This window comes from Thunnus thynnus, chromosome 4 (genome assembly GCF_963924715.1).
Source record: "Thunnus thynnus chromosome 4, fThuThy2.1, whole genome shotgun sequence".
Classification (NCBI taxonomy): Eukaryota; Metazoa; Chordata; class Actinopteri; order Scombriformes; family Scombridae; genus Thunnus; species Thunnus thynnus.
In genome coordinates, this window is record NC_089520.1 from 22,411,330 (window position 1) to 22,435,735 (window position 24,406).

General features: G+C 37.4%; 1 protein-coding gene across 29 annotated transcripts; it reads right to left on the reverse strand.

The window, feature by feature from the left end:
* Positions 1–627: 627 nt before the first annotated feature.
* znf740a (zinc finger protein 740a) lies at positions 628–23,869 on the reverse strand. 29 transcript variants are annotated; one of them, XM_067587597.1, is made up of 21 exons: positions 23,531–23,869; positions 20,366–20,534; positions 19,987–20,169; positions 19,288–19,404; positions 18,460–18,580; positions 18,125–18,208; positions 15,999–16,082; positions 14,525–14,608; positions 13,918–14,001; positions 13,407–13,490; positions 12,583–12,666; positions 11,810–11,893; positions 9,952–10,035; positions 9,489–9,572; positions 9,019–9,102; positions 8,515–8,598; positions 7,390–7,473; positions 6,847–6,930; positions 4,875–4,958; positions 4,325–4,443; positions 628–4,149 (listed from the first exon to the last, which is right to left on the reverse strand). In XM_067587597.1, exons 2-21 carry the CDS (start codon positions 20,408–20,410, stop codon positions 3,976–3,978), a joined length of 1,935 nt encoding a protein of 644 aa, XP_067443698.1. In that variant the 5' UTR covers positions 20,411–20,534; positions 23,531–23,869; the 3' UTR covers positions 628–3,975. The 29 variants fall into 29 exon arrangements, with proteins under 29 accessions (XP_067443698.1, XP_067443697.1, XP_067443710.1 ...); XM_067587596.1 differs by having other exon boundaries at positions 19,258–19,404; XM_067587609.1 differs by lacking the exon at positions 18,125–18,208 and having other exon boundaries at positions 23,531–23,868.
* Positions 23,870–24,406: the final 537 nt, after the last annotated feature.

Genomic DNA, 24,406 nt, shown 5'->3' on the forward strand with positions numbered 1-24,406 from the left:
GTTATCCTGTTATATATGGAACAGCACTGTTGTGTAATGTAAAAAAGGGAACATCAGCTCTGTGGAGTTTGCATGTTCTCTCTGTGTCTATGTGGGTTCTCTTGAGGTGATCTGGCTTCCTCCCACAGACCAGAAACGTGCAGGTTAGGTTAATTGGTGACTCTAAATTGCCTGTAGGTGTGAGTGTGAATGGTTGTCTGTCTCTATACTATATGTTATAATTGAGCCCTGTGATTGACTGGCGAGCTCTCCAGGGTGTACCCCATCTCTCGCCAAATGTCAACTGAGATTGACTCCAGCTCTCCTGTCACCCTCTAGAGGATAAACTGTAAAGAAAATGGATGGATGGAACGTTAGCTTAGCTGGTTAGCATCGATTTAAAAATGGAAGTCCACTTATCTGTGAATGGTTCATGTGTCTAAAATATACAAGGGACATTAGATTTGTTTTAAACTGGAATAGCACTAGTACAGTGAATAACTTGTACTATAAAACTAGCTGATAATAGTACCAAAACCTATACAAATGAGACATGACAGTCATTTTCACTTTATCATGCTGTTCTCTGCATTTTACCTGTGTGTGAAATAAAAAACATCAATTAAGTCACCCAGTAAACATACAATAGTCCTTTACAAATTCTTTTATTTCAGCATAATAGTAAGAAGCCTCTCCTCTGATTTTCATACAGTTGAAACTAATTGGATCACAAGGGTACATATTAGTTAGCCCATTTTACAATAATCATTGTAACATTTTTTAGGAAGTTATTCTTATGCACTCATTTTCCTACACAAAATAATCAATATCAAGATCCTATTTTAACTGAGGACCATAACTCTGCATGCAAGACTAATAAAGAAAACAACTAATCTGTGATAGCTACTGTTATGCTGTTGTTCATCTAATACCATTATCAATATAATTTACTACAAATACCAGGGACTTTGTATAAGAAAGAAAACATTTTCTTGTGGTACTACTGCCTCTAATGTCAAAATTACCGAACATACTGGGCTCTCAACTGTACTGATCCAAATTGTTCTGTCCGCCTTCTCTGTCAGTTTGAGGAGAAATAGGCTTTGTCTAGTACAGTCTGAAGGAAAAAAAAAAAAATCCATCTTTTTTTCTTCCTTTCACTCCAGTGTTTACAATTTTATCAGAATAAAAAAAGGTCCTTGAAACAATCATCAAAAATGCGATGAGAAATTCTCAGACAAATAAATCATTTGATCTGTCTGAAAAAAAGAAAAAAAAATTAAAAATTAAACCTCAATCTTATAAACAAATGATCTGAGGCTCAAGGATTCTATTGCATTTTAACAATGAGATCGATAATACTAAAAACAATAAATGACAAAAAGGTATTAACAAGTGACGTCCACTATATACTGTATTGCCCTTTAGCCATTTTTAGTTATGTGCTCGTGCCAGCAGTTTCCCTTCCGCAGATTTTGGAATAGTGTTTCCAGAGCAAATTCATACATTTCTCAAACTTGTCCCTTTGCTGCCACTGAGTTTTCTTATGTTCTACCAAGTCACTTAAAACTGAATCCCATCTCTGTGCGCACTTTAACTGTCTGAATACCAAGGGATCATTTAAAGGAAGCTTCCCATTAACACTGGTAAAATATCACTTAACTCAGCAATCTGAACATGAACATCCTACAAATGAGAGACACTCTGGGATTTCACACATTTCCACATTCAGTCTAAGGCTGATGTGAACCTTTAAATAAAAAAAACAAAACAAAACAACAAAAACCCATCTTTCTGATCCAAATGAGACTGTTGTCCCCCAAAACCACCACTGATGGTGTCAGTCATATGCACCTACATAGCTGTGGCATCAAATGGTTGTCTTAATATGTACATGTGTTTGGCCTTGCAGACTAAACCTCCCAACATCACTGACATTTCTCAGTTAAACATTATGGATAGGCAAATTGCTCGCTCACCAGTCACAGAAAGGATCAAGTTTGAGAAATTATTCCACGGGCAGCAAGGAGGCCACGATTAACCGGCTCTCTGCTGCCTGACAGTCAAAAGACTTTTCCCACAGTACGATCAGAGTTCATCATAGGTAAAAGAAATTGTTCGTTACAATATTGTTTAGTACTACAATGATTATTTGTGTATCCGCACTTACTTAAGGCTAAACCCAATGACATGACAGACATCCATTATACACACCAACCACATAATATTTGGATAAAAAAGGCAATTGTTAGTGTGTTGCAGAGTCAAGCGAGTGTTGAGTCTGCTGTGGCCTGCGACCGGCCAAAGCACTGCAGTGGGAAACAATTCAGCACTACCGACTTCTTACGAGGACCGTCAAACTCCCAGGGGCTCCTTAAGGATTATATATTGTGTTACACCGTTATCAGTAACAATGACCCAAAATATTCATCATCATCATCATCAAAATACCACCTCTTTTGACAGGAGAAAACATTAGTCTGAAACAGTCAACATTCTGTAACCATGACAGCTTTGAGGGAAAGAAATACCATGATGATGAAAAGCTGTCTCGTCTTAGTAAATACATCTGATCCACAATAATAATAACAGTTGAGAAAAAAGGCAAAAAAAAAGAAAGAAAGAAAGAAAGAAATAAACACACTAAGGCCACAAGATTTTGTATACCCCCACTGATCTCACCATGTGAGAAATCTGTACAAACATAATGGGACTTCAAGTGGCCAACCTGCACTATTTTAGACCAAGATCTATGGACAGAGCTGGAAAGAGAGAGAGAGAGAGAGAGTTGTCTGCTGTAGTACTGGAGATCACCGTATAACACACTGTATATATACAGCTGCACTTACAATAGCAGGGACTCTAGCGGAGGACTTGCTCAGGCTGTCATCCTGTGCCATTTCCTGAGTGATCATCAGCATGTCACACATACGACACAGAACACGAGATACACAGGTGATACTCCTGTGACCCGACCCCTTCATGTCTGACACAGAACTAGTCAGCTGCAGGCTTCTCTCTGATCATCCACTTATTGGAAGTCCTGGTTTACAATTATGTAGCACTGTTTGATATTACTTTTTTTTTTTTTTTTTTTTAATAAACACACTCAGTTACTCAGGATTCCACTTAAACAGTGGCAACAAATTGAACCCGATTCTAATTTTTGCTTTCTTTTTGGCCCATTTTGTGGATTAAAAAAATTACCTCTCAAAGCCCCATAGTAAAACAATAATAAACATTTTGAATTATTTACACAGAGTAAGCATTAAAACTGAACCTCCTGTGCTGTTAAAGTCAGAAAACTCCTCTTGTTCAAATTATATTTAGACCAGATGCAGCTTACCAATAAAGAGTGAAATGTCTGGATTACTGACTACAAGTCATTATCATGGGAAAGTCCACCACAGGCCTAATGTCAGGTTGGTGCCTCCATGGTAAACATTATTTTAGCTGCAATGGCAAACAAGATCTGGTCCAAATGAGATATCAAGAGTGGTTTCCTTGCTTTACCTGAAAGGAAAGTTCAGTTTTATTTATTTTGACCTAAGTGGCAATGCTTCTGAGACAAAATGGGCCAAATAAGAGGCTCAAATGCTTTTCCTCACCACTGCATCCCATTTTGTTGCCAAGATGTCAGGATAAACAATACCCACTGCCCTTCCCGAGTACCACCAAATGCAGATATATTTGAACAACAATAAAAACTTTTTTTTTTTTTGCAAAAAAATCAAACAGATTAAGTACAAAACCACTGGACCACTGTTCATCACAGAAAAGTCTCGTCTTTAAAAAAAAAAAGGTGGGGGGGGGAACACAGTAAGAAGTCAACAAAACGAAAACACAAATGTCCCTCTGTCATTAGTAATCCCAAGACTGGAGCTGCAAGATCAGTCTGTGTTAGAGTGTGGTGCCACTCAGCACAGAGCTGAGAAGAAGAAACCCTGTGGCTTGTCCCGTCTCTGGCGGTGTTGTGGATGTAGGTAAGGTGGAATGTCAGACCGCCAGCCGACCTGGAGGGGGATGCATGGGACTCCAGGTTGGGGGTGCGGGCGGGGGTTCTTGGGGATATGGGCGCGGTTCGCAGCATGGCTGGTTCTCTACTTTCGCTACGCTGCGACCCTGGCACAACCGCCGATGCCGCAAGAGCCGGTCTGTCCGTGAAAAGTTCTTTTAAAGACACAAATTGGACACAGTTAATAACTTATCTGGGGGGGGAGGATCTGTTTAAATAGTTTAAAAAAAACAACAGTAGTAAGTGTTATGAAGATTGAATTTAAACAATGAATGAATACCTTAAGTTTCACATTAAGGTCACTTTGCTTTGTTCAAACTTCGTACATACCTGCTGGCACCGTTCACACTGGTATGGCTTCTCCCCACTATGGACACGCTTGTGTCTCTCAAGGTGGTAGCGCTGGATAAACCTCATATCACACATGTCACAAGCAAATGGCTTCTCTCCTAAAAAAGCACACAAATACACAGTCAATGCATCAATTTTAGCCATTTGTACCAATAAACAGTGTGTAATTTTTACTTACTACTCTTTCTTTGAGGACTACATTTCCAACACTTACAAAAAGTTGGAAAAAAAAAACTGCCCTATTAGTACATTTTTAACTATTTCCAATGGTAGTTTCAGCATCTGAATATTGATATTCTAAAAGGCCTCGTCATCAACTCATTATGTGTAGATCAGAGTGGAATTTCTCATTTTCATGGCCCAGATCTACGCAACATAGTGGCCCCAAAAACTGGGGGTATTTTTTTGAGGCTGGTTCAACATCCCATCAAATGACTTGACAATCCAAACTCGAGTTTGTTGTGACCCCGATGTGTTGAAAGCGCCAGAGCCTTTCTCATTGGTAAGGGTACGGTAAAGGAACGCATACCCGTATGAGTGAGGCTGTGTCTCTCCAGGTGGTTACGCTGAATAAACCTCATGTCACACATGGAACAAGCATACGGCTTCACCCCTACACACACAGAGCAATATATTAGCCCTACCTGCCACAAGTGCAAGAAATACATCTTTCAAGCTCAAGCTAGCACTAGGACTAAAATACTGGCAGAAATAATAACTAATACATTCTATGTATGTAATGTGCATTTCTTTTGTCAGAAAATAATATTGAAATATTCAGACATGCAACTAAGTCAATAAGTTAAACTGAGAATATAGCTGAGTCAGGTTTTTATAACAATATGGAGCTAAATATGTCTAGTTTCAAAGCAAAAAAACAAAAACAAAAAACACGTGTCAGATTATCATTTAATCACTGTATGTTTTGTCTGAACAAACATCAGTAACATTGTTACTTAACACTGCAACAAGACTGTTGCATCCTCTCACCTTTGGTGGTAATGGTTACATTATGCCTACATTTACACTGCAAAAACAGTAAAATAGTCAATGGTAATTGTGACATTTCTTTCAAACAAGGCTTTGAGTTTGAGTTTGGACGAACTTTCACTGGTTATTTAGTTTTCTACTAACTATTTTTTTTCTCTAAAATGCTGTAAAACAATGATACTATATGAGACTTTCATTATTATGCAATTGAATGCCATAAAAAATGCAAAGTGCAGGGAGGGGGGTTATTGTAGAATTTGATGTTGTTTGGAAGTTCTGTGTTCAGTCAAAACAGTTCAACGGTCCACTCAAACTAAAGGCCAATTCATACTTTCAACGGTCGCAAGGGTCCGCATTAGTCCGTGTGATGTAAATGTCGCCATCTGCCTGTGTCCGCACGGCCTAACATTGGTCTGACTATACGCATAGCAAATACATCAGCTGCACATGTGCTGGAAAAGCAAACGGGAATACCTGTCTTGTCTACTGTATGTATGTGCTGTATTCCTAGTCTCATTGAGCGGATGCTTTTCTTTTTTTGACATTTTCTTGTTGTTCAGCAAAATAAAGGAACTCCTCCGCAGCATTCAGACTGAAAACAGCCCTGTGTAAAACAATTCAAGGGGCCGTGTTGGTGCAGGCGTGTTCTTTAAAGTGCTGGTAAGACAATGAAATATGATCCAGTAAGTCCGGTTGGAGTAACAGATTATTGTATTAGCAGAAAAACACTGAACCGCGGTTAGTAATACTCACAACTCCAGGAAGTTGTCATGGTGAAACCCTGTTTACTAGCAGGCACATATGTTACCTGTAAAGTATGAATGGAACTGTGTGCGCATCTGCAAGACCACAGCTGTCCGTGGACGCAAAAAGCATGAATTGGCCACAAATGACTGTTTTGAGCTTTAAGTAGGGTCAGGTTTCAAGAACCCACGCGCATAAAAAATGTATAGGAACTGTGGATTTGTTTAGATTCATGCTTTTCAATTCAGCTTGTCGGATTTCAGAAAGCGAGGTTTAGAGCAATAGGACTTCCATGTGGATTACAAAACACAATTAATTTTTTACCTTTTAACGAAAAAAAATAATTAAAAAAAATCACAAAATCATTTATGCGCTCGAAAGGCGGTTGTTCACTGTGAATGTGTTTTTGATAATTTTCTCATTTTTTTGCTTAAACTGTGCCAAGAAATGATTAAGATTCATAATCCGAATTGGAGCTAAAAAAGTTAATTATTAAACCCTGACTAAAAGGCAACATACTGAATCCTGCAACTCCACATTATAACACATAAACTGCCCTCCAGTATTACTGGTATACAGTAAAAATGAACTTAAAAGGCTGTAAACTAAAAAACTACAGGAACTTCTGTCCTGCAAGTCTGCTCAACAACAAACTGCATCTAACCAAACAGATCCAGTCTTAATTAATCTTTAAAATTCATCTTTGCACAATAAAGAGTAAATGGTGATCTATGAAATGTGAGAAGGGCAGGTGCACGGACCCATACCCGTATGAGTGAGGCTGTGTCTCGCCAGGTGGTAGCGCTGAACAAACCTCATGTCACACATGGTGCAAGCAAAAGGTTTCACACCTAAACGCAGAGCATCAATACATTATTTTCAGGACTTTCATATTTTTGTTTCACAATCCATCAATCAATTATGTACTTTTTACATCTACGGTATTTACAATTGATGGGTTGTTAACCACTTTTCATTTTCTCTCTAAAAGAATGCAGTTGTCATGCTCAATTTTTGTTGTTTTTTTTAAAAATCCAAATCCAATGAAGAATACATCAAACTGTGTTGACCAATTTTCAGATCCACAACTAAACACATGACATGAGCTGATGATGTCACAGTCCTATATTTTACATTTTAAGACTTGCTTTAATGTTGCATTTACACATATTATGCAGGATATACATCAGAAAAGACGTAATGCTAGTTTCTTTTAGAGAATAGTAATGACTGCCTTAAACCCTGCATCTCTAACATATTGTAAGTACAGTCTGATGTCAGTGACATGGGTAAGGTGGGCGGACGCATACCCATATGAGTGAGGCTGTGTCTTGCCAGGTGGTAGCGCTGAAAAAACCTCTTGTCACACATGGTGCAAGCATAAGGTTTCACACCTAAATGCAAAGTAGCAATATTACATTACTGTACCTCAGTTTCCATTCTTTATGAGTACATCCCTAAGCTATTGGTTATTAACCACACATTTGCCAATTCATGCAAAAAAACAAACAAACTTTTGTTTCAAATATTTTCTTTGTAATGCCTTTATCCATTTTGCAATATTAAAACAGAAGAGTGATTTACAGTTATCCTGCTCAACTGATAATACTAACTAGGAAATCATGTTTACTTCATATTGACGTTTCCCCTAAATATATCAGGCATAGTCGCCAGTTCATGCAATAACAAAATAAAAAGATACACTGTCTAAAAATATCCCTTTTGTAACTGTTATAGTTACTAACAGACAAAAAAACCAAAAAGATAATCTGAGATTATGCTGATCAACTGACCATTAATATCACAGAGTAATAATTATGATGAAGAGTGACCATTACAGTGAGGGAATACTAAACAACTTTATTATGTACCTAGTGTCAATAGTTTGAGTATGATTTACATTATGTTATTGATTAACAAAGTATTGAGCTTTATCTGTTTTTTTTATGAATGACATGAAGACAAAATACATGTACAGTTTATGTACCTGTGGATTTTACCACTAGTGATTATGTTATTATTATTATTAATAAAGGGAGCCATTTATTTAATGAAAAGTTATCCTTATGAACTGCAGAGATTAAAAGTGCACTAATTATAGAGTTTTAAAATCACAGGATGAGACCAAATGCATCTGTATTGCTGTTTTTTTTCAGTGTTTTTTTTTAGTTAAACGTCATTAAAAAAAAAGGTACTAAATGTTCTAGAGGGCATCAAATATTATAAGCAAACTGCCTTAAACTCCTTATTGTAAATGTTACAGAGACATTACGGAATAGTAATTATTTTACTTAAACGTTTTACACAAATAAACTAAATTGGCTCTCTCAAGACATCTGTGTTGAAACGGTCTTTGCTGCTGATCTTAGCACAATAAGAGACTATATGATGATGACCTACAAATATGTGAGAAGGGCAGGTGCACTGACGCATACCCGTATGAGTGAGGCTGTGTCTCGCCAGGTGGTAACGCTGAACAAACCTCATGTCACACATGGTACAAGCAAAAGGTTTCACACCTAAACGCAGAGCATTATGGTATTATTTTCAGTCTTTTTTTGTGTTCACAATCCATCAATAAGCAATATAGTTCAAACATTTGTTCAGAATTGATGGGTTGTTAACCACTTGTTTTTTTTATTGTTTTGGAATTTCCTTTTAAGACATGAATGCTTGTTTTTTTAAGGTTGTTATTTTCCAAATCAAATAATACATCAAACTGTTTTAACCAATTCTCAAATCCACAACTAAACACATCACATGAGCTGATGATGTTGCAGTCCTGAATTTCTTTACATATAGACCTGCTTTAATGTTGCATGTACACAAATAATACAGGATAGGCTTGATAACTGCCTAACATGATAATGACCCTGTATCTGATACAATGTAAGTACAGTCTGATGTCAGTGACATGGGTAAGGTGGGCGGACGCATACCCATATGAGTGAGGCTGTGTCTTGCCAGGTGGTAGCGCTGAAAAAACCTCTTGTCACACATGGTGCAAGCATAAGGTTTCACACCTAAATGCAAAGTAGCAATATTATATCACTTTGCCTCACTTTCCAATTTTGTTTAGGAAAGAAAAAAAAAAATCTCAGCTATTGGTTATTAACCACACATTTACCAATTCATGCAAAAACAAAACTTTTGTTTCAGATATTTCCTTCGTAATGACTATCCATTTCGCAGTGTTGTGGTTACCAACAAATATAAAAAAAAAAAACAACAAAAGAATGATTCACGGTTATGCTGCTCAACTCATAATACAGACGAGGAAAACCAAAACTTCATATTGACATTTCCCTTAAATATAAAAAAAAGGCATGTCTGAAGTGAACTAACAAGATTAAATGTGCACACTGATTTCTAACACTGAATGTAATGGGCTCGGTGCACGGACCCATACCCGTATGAGTGAGGCTGTGTCTCGCCAGGTGGTAACGCTGAAAAAACTTCATGTCACACATGGTGCAAGCAAAAGGTTTCACACCTAAACGCAGAGCATCAAGAGCGTTATTTTTGTGTCTCTGCCACAAAAGAAAAAAAAAAATAGATATATATATACTCCTATTTCATAACTGAAGAATACTAATCTGGGCTAAATTGATATCTGTGGTTAATAACCAATGTCATACCCTAACATTACAATATGATTTAATAAGAAGCTTGTTTCAAATTACAAAATTCTCAGAGGGTCTTTAAAATCCACTTAAAACAACACATGAGCTGATGATGTCATCTAATGGCTATCACACTTAAAATCATCCATCAGAATTGTGTAATGAATACAGATATTTAGCACTAGATCAAGCATACAGATGTTGCAGCACCCTAATCTTTTGACTGGGTTAAGATTGGCAGACGCATACCCATATGAGTGAGGCTGTGTCTCGCCAGGTGGTAGCGCTGAAAAAACCTCTTGTCACACATGGTGCAAGCGTACGGCTTCACCCCTATACACACAAAGTACCAACTTTAGCATAAAAAAAAAAAAAACTCAACTGCCAAAAATGATCGACGTTAAACTTTACTAATTGCTTAGTAAAGTTTGGTTGCACTTATCAGCGCTTTGTTTGCCTTCAAAATACATCTGCTATTCCAATTGGAGATTCACATCTGAATGAAGCTAAACTCTAATTACTAGACATCTATGGCCAATGTTCAAATTGGAAATTGACGGACAATGAAAACATCCCGAGTTGAAAGCAAAACGTATCTTCAAACCTAAAAACTTACCAAAATGAGCAGACAATTGAGCCAAAATTGAGGTCCTTAATGGACACATTCAAACTAGCACAAGTTTCTCACACTATGCAAATACAAGTTTGTGTTTGCAGAATTTCTACATACAAATTTTCTGAACATGAATTTTTGTCACGCTGATCGCAGAGGTTAGACAATTTTAGGCAGTTGGTAAACAACTATACACAATATATTAAAATGTTGACATTGGTTTGCAGATAAATTCTTATTTATAGTAGCTGAAAATATTATGGAAAGCATCTTAGAAAGCCTAGCTTGTATAAAAGTTCAAAATATAACATGAACTCTGCTGATTCAAATTTAAAAGCTGTACTAAAAAGACCTATGCTTACACAAAGCCTGTTCTTAACAATGTCAGTCGATGCAACTAAACAATTCATGAAAGAGGATTATATTTATTTCCTCACCATTACTTTGAATGTGAAATGACAATGACTGAGTTGTGTGGACAGTCAGCTCTACAGTTAGACATTCACATCAGCTGAGACCCGATATAGGCCGCATCACCAACACATTAATTCAGAATTTGATTACAACTTCCATAGCTGTTCCATAATGAACAGAAAGCCTTGAACTGATCTACTGTAGGCAGCCGCATGCGTGCAGCTGCTTCACAGCAAACGCCTTCATTGACGAAGTTTTTAAATTTCTTGCATTTTTTAAATTTTATGTGATAAGCTTTGGAGCTGACGCTGTGCAAACTCACACACACAGCTTTTATGTTGAATTATAACGTGATATTCCTGGACAGGGGAATGATCTGTTCTACTAAGTTTGACTTGGATCACAGCAATAGTTTTTCATATATATCATAAAAGAGAAAAGAGATCTTAATGTATAGTTATGTCTGAGTCTGCGAGCTACAGACACCAGCAGTTTTGGAATTTAGACATTTCATATATGTATTTCATATATTTGAGAATCATTTGCATTTGATTTTTGGAAATATGTTAGCAAAAGAATTAGGATTTATATTTCTGCAGCAATGTGCATTACAAAAGTCAACCAATATGTCATGGTTTTATTATTTTAGAAGCACATTTCTTCCATATATGCAGCTACTGGACTGAAGTAGAATTTCTTTTTGAAGCTGAGCTAGTTCAAATACGCAAAAAAAGTCTGATAAGAAAACTTGTCAGAATTATGTTTTTGTTTTGCAGACATCTAAAAGCTAAAACATTTAGTTTAAAGGTAAACACATAAATAAAACTACAAACCAAAACAAGCTGTTGGCATCTTTGCTTCAAATTCATTATGTCATTTCATATGCAAAGTATGAGGGGAAGTATCATTATGCAAGTTATTATGAAGCTCCCTGTAGATGCTACATGAAACATTATCTCTTGTCAATATAGTGACAGAAAGCAATACAAACTCGAGTTTGAAGCAGCCATGTAAACATTAATGTGGGGCGCATGCATGACCACAGTCAAAGAGAGAAATGGTCAAATAATGAGGACGTACCCGTATGAGTAAGACTGTGTCTCTCCAGTTGGTAACGTTGTATAAACCTCATGTCACACATGGTACAAGCATACGGCTTCACCCCTAAACAGAGCACAAGAAAGTTAGGTGTATTTCAACACTGATGAAGTTCATGAACACCACGATTTAAATAAAAACATTATGAAAAGCTTTCAGGTTGTTTATAATAGCATGCTTTATTACAGACAGAAACACAAAAGAGTTTAAGGACCTGCAGACATCAATAGTTAAAGTGCATCATTAATTAAGGGGAAAGAACGCGCTGACAGAATGCAGTTTGGATCAGATTTAGTAATATTCAGTCATCCTGCAAACTGTTGGTGATAAAAACCCCATTTCAGGTTCATGCTGAAGCTTTTTAAGTTACACTACGTTCAAGATGCACTGTTTCTTGAGAAATGTAGCCTCTTTTTCTTCACATTTTAGACTATTGATGCCTGCATTTAAACCCTTTTTGGTGTAATGTGCGTTCATTCAATATGTAATATAGTACTGAACAATACACATGCAATAGTACCATTACAGTGTTAATCACAAAACAAGGTAATTGACAGGAAGAGTCACTTTTTCAGTGGACAGTTTTCCAACAAAGCCTAAAAATTATATTAAACATGTTTTATTTAGAAGGGGGAATTTATCATCAATGGCATATATTGAATATAGAGGGACTTATCAATAAAAAAAAAGATCATGAATAGGTTGTTTATAGAAAAGGTTTTATAGTGAAAGGGGAACAATTAATTCAAGCATACCAGTATGAGTGAGGCTGTGTCTTGCCAAATGGTAACGCTGGAAGAACCTCATGTCACACATGGAGCAAGCGTATGGCTTCACCCCTAAACGCATACAGTACCAAACTTTAGAAAAGTGTTCTCATGAACTATGTACACAGCATATGTCATTTTACATAAACTAGTCAGTGTTATGTCATTATAAAACCCCTTATATTTTCATGCCTTACTAGTAGGGCTGGGCGATATGGACAAAACCAAATATCACGACATTTTTGACCAAATACCTCAATATTGGTATTGTAACAGTATTGTAGGGATGACTATTGGTGCTTTCACAAAATATTTACACAATGAGTATTTTTGATAAATAATCATCAGTAATGTGGATATAATGACTAAGTGGGTAACAAGGCAAATAATAGAACAGCTAGAACAGTCTGGTAAGTTCAGAAAATTACATCATTTTACTGTAATGCAGCCTTTAAAACCAGGAAAAGACAACACTTATGCTATATCATGATATTACGACAAAATCTAAGACGATATCGATATAATATCGATATATTGCCCAGCCCTACTTACTAGTCTCTATACATAAATACATAAAATGTGTCATGTCAAGCCTTTAAACAATTAGCAGATACAATGAAACAAATGACACCAGAAAATAAAATAGAAACTACTAGTACTTTAACTTTAAACTTACATAATCCAACACATGGATTAAGTATTACACATTTATCTTGATGTCAAAATACACCCATAAGTAGGCAGTGCTTATACACCAAATCTCTACAATCCCTGGTAGTGTCAGTTGAGAGGGATTTAAGTAAAACTTATACCCGTATGGGTGAGAGTGTGTCTTGCCAGGTGGTATCTCTGGAAAAATCTCATGTCACACATGGAGCAAGCATATGGCTTCACCCCTGCACACACAGAGCAAAATATTTTGTAAAAACAACACAATGAACTGAACAGGACACACTCACTTATATCATGTATCCAGACATGCCAAAAGAGGTGGCACTAGTATGATGTCACACTAAATGCATTAAGCTATCATTTTGACTGTCAACATACGTTAAGAAGGGACCTCAATGAAAACATTACAAAGGCTGAAAAAGTCTTCAGACCCAAGTCAAGGTAAAATAACCTAATGGAGGCAATCTGGGAAATGCTGGCTAAACATAGTACCATAAAGGGTTAAGACAAAAACAGAAAGGCACTCCTCCATTGTGCTCCAACAATTATTCATATGTTAAAAGCCAGACTCATTCTACAAACAAGGAAAATTTAAACTCCACTAAACCGGGTATTTGGGCTCTCAAGTAACAAAGAAGGGTGAACCCGTACCCGTGTGAGTGAGGCTGTGTCTTGCCAAGTGGTAGCGTTGGAAAAATCTCATGTCACACATGGAGCAAGCGTATGGCTTCACCCCTACACACATAAAAAGTATGTAAACATTAGCTAGAAACAGAAAAGAAAATACGTTTCAACACATAACCATCAACTCTTCCCTTACAACAGCTCTTCTTATGCTTCTACACGTAATCCCATGAGCTTGAGAAACAAATGCTTGTTTTGCAGTACACGATTATGTGTATTGTGACCACGACTGGGTCATTTCAGTCACATTAAAAAATGTATCTTGTAAAATCAAGACCAACTAAAGAGATAATTGCGCAGAACGAAGTAGAGCGTTCAGCAGGGGAAAAGCTGAAGTTATGTAAATTTTGGTTTCCCGTTATATAAGCATGTATTCACATCAAGAGTTTAATATTTTACTGTACTAACACATGTCTGGATACATCTTAATGTTTGCTAATATGTCAAGTCTACATATTTGAAGCTGGTTGCCAATTTAGATACCTCAAACCTCTGTTTATACAGCTATGAGTTCAAAGTTAAGGCACTTCTAATAAAACCACAACCTAATGAACCAGGGTAAGCAGACGCATACCAGTATGAGTGAGGCTGTGTCTTGCCAGATGGTAACGTTGGAAGAACCTCATGTCACACATGGAGCAAGCGTACGGCTTCACCCCTACATACACAAATATCAACATATTAGCTAAGACGTTGCTTTAGCATCAAAGGGAAGCATCATTCACAGTCATTAAATCACTAGGACCTGGCAGACAGTTCACATTCCAATCAAAGCTTCATGCGAAGGTGTTTGTTTTTACTTCTAATTGGTAAAAGTGTCTTCTGTTATGGGGAGCATTCGTTTTCAAATATTCTGGAATACATCATGAAACAAAAACAGCAACAGGATACAAGCCAAGCATGTTGAAAACAAGACATACAAGTCAGCAGCAAGAGAGCAAAGAAACGTCTGAGATGGTGATCACACGGGCCAGCTGAAGCAAACACATTAGCACGCTTCTCCACCGTTTATTTGATGGATGTCATCATTTTTTAGCATATTGGTTGCAGCTTACTGTTAAATTGAACTTGGGTAAACTTCTATGCAACGCACTCATTCAATTTATGGTGGCATGCAAGTGTGCGTTGCTTTCAAGCTCTCCAAAGTGATGATCTGTCTCAGAATTTAAAAGCTTCCAATCCAATCGCCGCCATAGGCTTACAGCAGAAACATCTGTAAAAGCAGCTGTGCAACTTCTTAAATTAAAAAGCCAGACAATTACAGAGTTGTGCAGCCATTAATCTGCATGTAAAATAGGTGTGGACATCAAAGGACTATTCCCATAATATACCATGGCCTTAGGGAATCAGCTACGACTATGACTAGATCAGACAGGAGGGAATTAACACAAACTGGTGTTAAAACTTGAAATAATTAGCCAGTTATTTCTATTTATTTCTATTAAAGTCATGCACAATCAGGTTTTACAAACACCAAAGTTAGCAGGTCTACTACAAAATTACATTATTTTGCCCTTATATGGTGACCAATCTCCCCCATCTCTTAACCGTGGCTGTGTAACACTTCCTTGAAAAAAATCCTACTAAAAAGGTCCCCAACCACCACGTAAATCCATTATTAATAGGATATTTCGATTAATACATGAAAGGATAAGCAAAATGTGCAGGACTTATGTACACAGTGTATGATAGCTGGCAGTTGGCTTTAACTCTTAAGCTCTGCTTGTATGTTGAAGCAGAAGTAACAGTTTGATGGGAAAATAAAATACAAAAAAGGAAAAATAAGTGTAAATTTTGTTGAGCAGCAATGGTACAAGAGGGATAATACACTTTGAGGTGTCCACAAGAGTAATTCCAAATCAACTCCTGAAGGACTTGTTTGTGCATGCATGTTCGCTTGTGTGCTGTTGTATGAGAGGTCTTACTGTAAATGGTTTTTTTTGTTGTTCTTCTCTGGCCTCTTTTTAAGAGAAATCCTGATCTCAATGAGACAACCTGATCAAATAAAGTTTCTTAACCTGACCTGGGTACGGTAAATGGACGCATACCCGTATGAGTGAGTCTGTGTCTCTCCAGGTGGTAACGCTGGAAAAACCTCATGTCACACATGGAACAAGCGTACGGCTTCACCCCTACACACACAGAGCATAAAATTATTAGCTATTCAGTCTATCAGATAAGTTGAATTAGAGACAAAAATATATATTTATATATATTTTAAAAATGTACTATGTGAAAAACAGACAGAACAGATGCAGTGTGGCCACAAAGAGCAACTGCTTACTTAAGCTACTGGGATATCAGAATTAAAAAAAGTATACACGTACACATATGTATAAATAAAAAGAGCTGGGTAAAATTGGTCAACATTACTATTGATGCGTTTCTTTTTGTGAATACTGAAAGCAGTAGTCACTTAGAAAAACTATTAGGTTAGAGGTTGACTTACCCACAGTGCATACTTCTTAAACAATGAAAAACAAAGAAGTTTATGTGAAAAGGTGCAACGCAAATATGGACACTATGGAAATGTTTTTCGATAAGGACCTTATATCCATTTTATATAAACATAGTCCTTTGATGTCCATGCAGTTATTTTCCACTGATAAATTAATAATTACATACAAAATGATTCAAAAAAAGAAATCTCATGTTTTGTGCGGCCTGTGCATTGAGGCTTTCAAATAGATACACTGGGGTCCAAAAGTTTTGAGTCCTTTTCAAGTCCACTATCAAGAATTCTTGCTTCTTCATCATCAAGAAAATCTTATTTTAAACCAGCTGTTTCCTGGATACATTACTTAGTGCTGACACAGATTAATAGCTTATGATCCTTAGAAATACAACAGAAAATTACATTTTGTAAGGTTTTTCTTACTGCAGTCACACCATACCGTTCATGCATATTTTAACACAAGGATTCTCTTTAAAACAAAGTGAGAACTGTTTTCCAGAGAAAACCACATGTTGACAAAATGAATATGGTCACTCATGTGTCACTACTGCTTGTGTTTAAACTTTGGGTTTCAATTTACGCATATTTTCTGTTGAGGAGCCGCCAAAAATTGAGGAGCCAAATAACGTGATGCCAAAATATTCTCTGATGTAGTAATCAGTATCCCATCTAACTGTAGCAAAACTGAAGTTCTGAAGGACTGGCAGGCTACAAACATTTCTCAGAGGTCAAATCCAAACCAAGATCAGGCAGACTTTAAAACATTGAATCTTGGAGAGTGAAAAAGCATTGCTACTCTGACATCTACAAGTTATGAGATTCAAATCTGTTGCACTTCTGACTGCACCCATCATCATATTTGGTGGTCAGGTGTTGTCTGTTGTACTTGCAACCACAACCAGATGTGATACAGCGTTAAACTATAGTGCACAGTGATGAAGCGTACTGCACACGGTGTGCAGAGAGCAATGCACCAACTTCTACATGGCAGCACACGCAGGATCAGCCTGGTTGTTGTTAGTCTTAAAAGCAGTCACACTATGTGAAGACAAGTGTATCAAGCTTACATCTTTACAGGACCCAACAGCATTTGCACCAACAACACAAATCTAAATGAACAAAAAAAACTCCTATTTCACTTATCAATACAATCAATTTAAGAACAAAACAAGTCAAAACAATGGTCCAAGAACAGGCATGAGCTAAACAATCTCAACAACACAGCTGAAGACAGAAAGAAAGCTGCTTTTACAAATTCATCAGAGTTTGAATTTGCAATAAGAAGGTTGATGACAGTCACTAGAGAGGCTAATTACTCCCTTCACAGTCACCAGAACTCAACCTCATTGAACAGAGATCATTAAGAAAAGGAGGACTGTGACTTCAACATCTTTGGGATCTTCTTAAATAGCTGAAATAATGTGGTATATGGTAATCACACATGGTAAAACAAGAGTTTTTAATAGTGGACTTGGGACTACTGGACCGCACTGTATTATATCACCTTCAGTAACTTTTTCTTGGTGTTGGGGGACCAATATTTATAAAGACAAATACTGTGCTTTATATTTTGGGCTGAACAGATTTTGGGGGGTGGCTTTGTTGGAAATTACTGTCCACAGACAAAATGAACCCTAAGCATCTGTCCATTGATTCAAGTGTCAAGACTACAGAGGTAGTCAGATTTATGTAATATGGGTACGGTTAGAGGACGCATACCCGTGTGAATGAGGCTGTGTCTCTCCAGGTGGTAACGCTGAATAAACCTCATGTCACATACGGCACAAGCATACGGCTTCTCCCCTAAACCGAAGAGCACCAGTTTTAGTTCAAGTCCCCACAGATACCACCAATTAGCTGTGAGGCAAAAGCTATTACCAAACAAGATTTTTAAGCAGGCCATTGCAAAACCTTACAGTTGCTGCACACTCCTAAATTCCATCCAACTCAAGCTTTCAGAGCCTCCTTCAACAAATGATTTATGTAATCAGGCATTAAAAGCTGTTTTTTTTGGCTTTACTGTGAACTTCGGTTATTCCAAGCGTGACCCATACCTGTATGAATGAGGATATGTCTCTTCAGGTGGTATCCACTCCTAAATGCGCCGTAACAGTGATCACAAATAAAATTTTTCTGCACTTTGGATGATGGACCATTTTCATCTCCACCTGTGCCCTAAGGTGGACAGTAAAGAATAAGCGTTCAACATTTGTTCAAATAACACCTTAATGGTGTACCAGTGACATAGACTAAGATACCAGTGAACTGTACCACTAAAACAATGGCACAATCTGTCACACATACCCACCCACAATGGCTCTGAATTGAATAAAAGTAAATAATTCCTCTTAAATTTCAGTAAATGCAAAGTATTTGATTTCTATTACACCAAATCCAACAGTTTCATGTATATTTTTAATTGTTTATAATGTATAAAACCAAATTATCTTGGGTATGTAAATGCAGGGTATAACAGTTTGTTTTTTACTGAATGTAATTAACATTTGAATTGAGAAATACCCCACAATCCCTTACTATGGCCTAATGCCCTCATGTTACTGCTCCCCTGTATGCACACAACTGCAGTTATTGTGCTCCGCTCTGCTTTGCTCTGCTCCCCTCCCCCTCTTTCCTCTCTAGAGATCCTCCACCCCCTCCACATCTTCCCTGAGCTCCTCCCCCCACCCCCACACAAACAAAATGTGCAGACATGAAAGCTCCAAGTGAGGCACACTTAAATAAAGTTAAATGCTTTTACAGAAACATGTGCAAGCTGCTAAAGACACATTTTCTGTAAAGCAGAAAAGGACCATGCACAGACCATTCCCCATTTAGCAACCACAGCCACTGACCTTCCCTCCCCTTCCCTCTTGATCTCTCACTTTACAGGGCGTTACTGATTTCCTGTTCTTTTTTTTCTGCTGCATGTCCTCGTTGGCCCTCATCTCCTTCTCGTCCAGCAGGCGGGGAGCTTGGAATTCACCTTCCTTCCGGATAAGCTTAAGAGCAAGACAAAAAAAGACAAGTATTTCAGATTAGATTCCTCTAAAAAATAAAAATAAAATATCTGAACAAGATATGTCTAAAACAAAGCGATAAATGTAAACCTCTCTTAAGTAAATTTTTTTGCCACTGCACTTTGATACCAAAGCCAGTGTTTAATAGTGGGTTTGTAGATTTTGTGTCTTGGTTTTAGTAAAATCAGCATATAATTTAAAACAATTGGGACAGTTTCTGATCACTGAAGAGGGAAAGGTTTTGACCACCTATTTTTTAATTAAAAAAAAATACAACTGTTGTTTGTGGCGGTGTAAGAACAATGCTCCTGAAACTGTAACTATATGATCTAATGTAAAACCTGGTAGTGATTATGTCAACATGTTTTCAATGTCAATTATGAGGTGAACTCATTATCCAATTCCAAGTTAAAACGCCACAAAAACAAGAAGCGGAGGGTTGTGTTGTCCTTCCGCTATCAAATTTTCAATTTCGTAAAAGACAAAGGGTTTACACCTTTGACAATATTGAAACATATAAAAACAGACAAATTTCCATTCCATATTTCCCAAGGGGGTCCTAACCAGAGGTGGACAGCTCATTCCAGACGGGAGGATCATATGGCTCTGGGGAGCACGGTCAGGTCCCTCTCTCTGCTGTGGTCCATGGCCAAGTGGAGCCATCATTTTTTTGGGTGGAGCGGCCATGGAGCTGGCCTGCATCAGGGCCATACTGGAGAGGACAGCCTCGCAGCCAAGCAGACCCGCCTGGGAAGATAGAACATTTAAATTTAAGAATAATTAACTAACAACAACGTACTTCTAAAACAAATAGGCTGGAATTTGAAATGATTTGCATCTAAGACATGGCAATTGCCAAGCTAGTCATCAACGACAACATCCTGAGTGACACAAGACTCCAAATAAAGTTATTTGTAACCACTTTGGTGTTCTTAAAACAAACCCATTTCATATGGTCGCGGACTGAGCTGCTGGGCAGATGTGACATTGCTGTGGTAACGGTGTATGTGAGCGCAGGGACAGGGGTGGGGACAAGGTCATCCAGAGATCCGTCAGTCAGGATGGTCGGGCTGGTGGGAAGCCACACCCACCTCACTCATCTAGCATTAAAACTGAGGAAGAGGAGGATGTGGATGAAACAGACAAACATTAAATTACATCAGCATCAATGGCTGCCTTTAATGGCACATATTCCATTAACTCCAGTTAGTTGTTGTTTTTCCACATCACAAAATATGAAACTCACATGCATTTTGTTCATAGATATGTCAGTATACTCACCATAATAACAACTGACCATAAAGTTGACTGACTATGGATAACACTCATTCATACTGTACATCTATCTTGAAGCTTAGCACGGTTTTTCTCTTTTGGGGTTACCATAGTTCACTAAGACAGCAATTAATGGACTTCCACTATTATTATTCTTTCTTCTGCATAATCCCTATCCATAAAACCTAAACATCAAGGTACCAGTATGAGTGCAATTCATACTAAGGCCAGGCAACACACACTAATCAAAATCAAATAAAAATCACAGTGACTTTAGGATCTTCTTCCAATATACATATAATCACATTATCTTGTTAGATGGAAAATCTTCCGTTAACTGTCTAGTTTATCAGGAGATTTTAACTGTTAATCACAGTGGACTGCAGATAAATTTGAAGTCAACTTGTCTCGTCATTATCAAGGGTTCAAATATCATACCAAGAGAAATCTGAATACATAATCGTTTAGTCAGACTTCCTTGCTGTATTGCCCGCTGTTGTAAATATTATACATGTATAATGCTTTGTGCATAACCATTGAAGTAGATGGAAGCACAAACTAAATTCTGCAGAACTCAATAAGTGGAATTGAAAAGCATTAAAAAAAAAATCTGGAAACAATTAGAATTTAAGAAAACCAAACCCAAACCATTAAAGGGTATTTTTACCAGGTCTACATGTAGTAAGTTTAAATAACAACTCTTTTAGTGCTTGCATTGCAGTAGGCTAAGCCCATTCATACTCCATATGAGAAACTTTGCCAATAGTGTTTTGCATAAGTGTTTTGTATGAAGAAATTGCATAGAAAATTAGCAAAAGTGAGTTTCAAAATATCCACTAATATAACTGCAGCTCTGTTAAAAACAGAACAAATTCAACACATATACATACAATACATAACACAGACAAGAACTGTATTCAAAGCCTGACATGTTTTCTTTATGTAAACTTAATACTGACCAGTCAGTCAGAACAAAAACTCAAAATACAGTAGACACTGGTATGCATGCTGCTGTCAATTATTATTCAAATGTCTAGAACGGTTTTCATTGTATTAAATTACAAGTTATTAAGGTTGAGGTTTAAGTGGGACAAAGACATTTAGCTATGATAACATTTAGGTTGTAATAATAATAATAATAAAACAGCTTTGGCAAATCATCAGCTTTCCACTTTCAGAGTACGAGAATACCGGAATATATAACAAAGTGTGAAAATTAAGCAATATGGAGGGAGCAGTTATATGTTAAGGAAGTCTCTTTCTTATGTTTTCATGGATGCTGAAGAAAAGCCCTCCTTTCTGGTAAGTTACAAATGATTACTGCGTTCACATTGTGCTGCTCAACTTTAGAAGCAAAACTTTAAGAAAAGGTTAAATCTCCTATTTCTTACTCTTATGCTAAACCTGTTGAAAATGTAAGTAGAATATCTCTGAGTGAGAGATGTAATTATACAGTTACTGTTAAAGGTTAATGCAAAAGCTAACAGGGCTGCAACTAACAATTATTTTCATTATTGACTAATCTGTTATTTTCTTGATTAATTGATTAGTTGTTTGGTCCAAAAAATGTTAGAAAATGCGGGAAAAATGTCAATCACAGTTTCCCAAAGCTAAATCCTCAAATTATCCACAACCCAGATATTCAGTTTATTGTAGTAGAAGATGAAAGAAACCAGAAAATATTTAAATTTAGGAAGCTGGAATCAAGATTTTGGACATTTTCTTTAGAAAATGGCTCCAAGAGATTGATCGATTATCAAAATAGTTGGCGATTAATTTAATAGCTTGACAATTAATCGACTAATTGTTGCAGCTCTAAAGGCTAACATTTAATATTTCGACTGTAGATTATACATGCATTATGTACATATTGTGTAACAATGCAGACGGGCTCTTGACCTGGACCCTTTATAATCTGGCACATTAAAACGTAACGTTACGTTTGGCCTTTTGACCGGTTTGTTGGGTTATTACGAGGAGGCCGTTAATATGCTGAAAGAAACATTGCTCAATTTTGAGAAGCACTGTCGATGCAAAAACCAAGGTGGTTTTTCCATTATTTACGTCCGTTTGGGCATCGTTTGTTATGTTCCCCTCACTATGGTACAGGTTAACTGCTTTTATACCACCATAAAAGTTAACGGTGACCAGATGGAGGCAGAAATAAACGCTTAAAGTGGTTTCGCCATTAGCGTTGGTTAGCTGGCTAACACTGCTAGGAAAACGCTAACGCTGGCTAACGCAAATTACAAGACTACAAGGCTTTTTTTATTGGATATCGTCGATATAGTTGCCAGCAGAAGAAAAGTCACTACACTAACACGATGTTGTTTGGAAGATAAATATTTAATTTCTCAGCGTTGAATGGGCTGGCCTTCGCACTACCACCCCAACCTAACGTTAGTTTTGCTGATGTTGAACAAGCTAACAGCAGCTAGCAGCTAGCTGCTCGCTGGCGCCCACCGTAATGTTAAAAATTGGAACATTTTTTCACTCCACTTGGTCATTGGTTTGAAACAGTAGACACATGAAACTCTCAATAATGAGCAATGGACACATGAATCTTTTCACTGTGATAACCATGTGAACACACAAAAGCTGAAGTCGTTCAAGACGAGATTGAGCGATAAAGACATTCGTGATGGCCGTCGTTGCGAGAGCCTCCCCCCTCCCGTTAGCCAGCTAGCAGTGGCTAACATTGACGCTGTAATATCAAGTAAATCCTTCTGCAGCCTTGCGTGCATTTTAAGAAAAACGACATAGTAAACAACTGAGTGCACCATCAAAATCCACCAAGCATCGAAAGAAGAAATGAAAAGATATGTGTATCTACCTTTCAGCTTCACTCGCCCGACGTTTTCGAGACCGTCTAGTTTACAAACACAGGAAACGCCACAGGATGTAACCCACTCCCCCACACAGCAGCACAGCCTCCTCCAGCGAAGAAAAAAGGCTCATCTTCTTCAACTAGCTCACCGTGCACACACAGTTCTACCTGAAAGAGCACACTAAACCTACTTTTTATCCATTTTTTTTATTTCATGGTGGACATCTGAGGCGTACTCTGCGTTATATCGATATGTGTGTTGTTATGATGGAGGTGGCCTCTTCTCAGTTTGCAGCAGATTCAGGCGACGACTGAAGAGACGCAGATGAAGAAGGAAGGAGTGAACACTGAAAATGACAGAAAGCAGACATACAGTGGTTTATACAGTGGCTCAAACCGCTCCCCCACCCCCTTTGCCCTGTTTTATTTCCTCTAATGCCCATCTGGTCCAAATCAATAACAATTCTCTTCATTATTATTAAATCACTGGTGTTATTATTACCGTCGCCCCATCTTCTATTCAATTAATTAATATTATGAGATTGCTGCTCCTACCAAGCTCCCGTTTAACGGGGAATGACGTAATCGTCAATAGTCAGCATTGATTTCTTCTAGTGAGTTTTACTCTGCAGTTTGCACAGTTCCCTTTAGTGCTTTATGGTTGCATGGTCGGTTTGCATGTTTACTTGAAACTAAAATGACAGGCTTTCTTAATCAGTTGTCATTAATCAGGTATTTTGTTTGTTTTTTCAGTGTTAAAACTGCGCACTGTTGACTTGGCCTTGTGAAATGTATTACATTTAGGGAATTATTTATTTGTGTGACTACTGATTGCTTATATAATGTCTTTAGTAGTCAGCTCTTTTATGGAAACATAGCATT

Coding starts and splice junctions, on each gene's coding strand:
- znf740a (XM_067587596.1), bottom strand. CDS start 20,410: ATGTCACATCTGCCCAGCAGCTCAGTCCGCGACCATATGAAATGG. Junction 20,170..20,365: donor TCCGCGACCATATGAAATGG/GTTTGTTTTAAG, acceptor CTATCTTCCCAG/GCGGGTCTGCTTGGCTGCGA. Junction 8,599..9,018: donor ACACAGCCTCACTCATATGG/GTATGCGTCCGC, acceptor CTCTGCGTTTAG/GTGTGAAACCTTTTGCTTGT.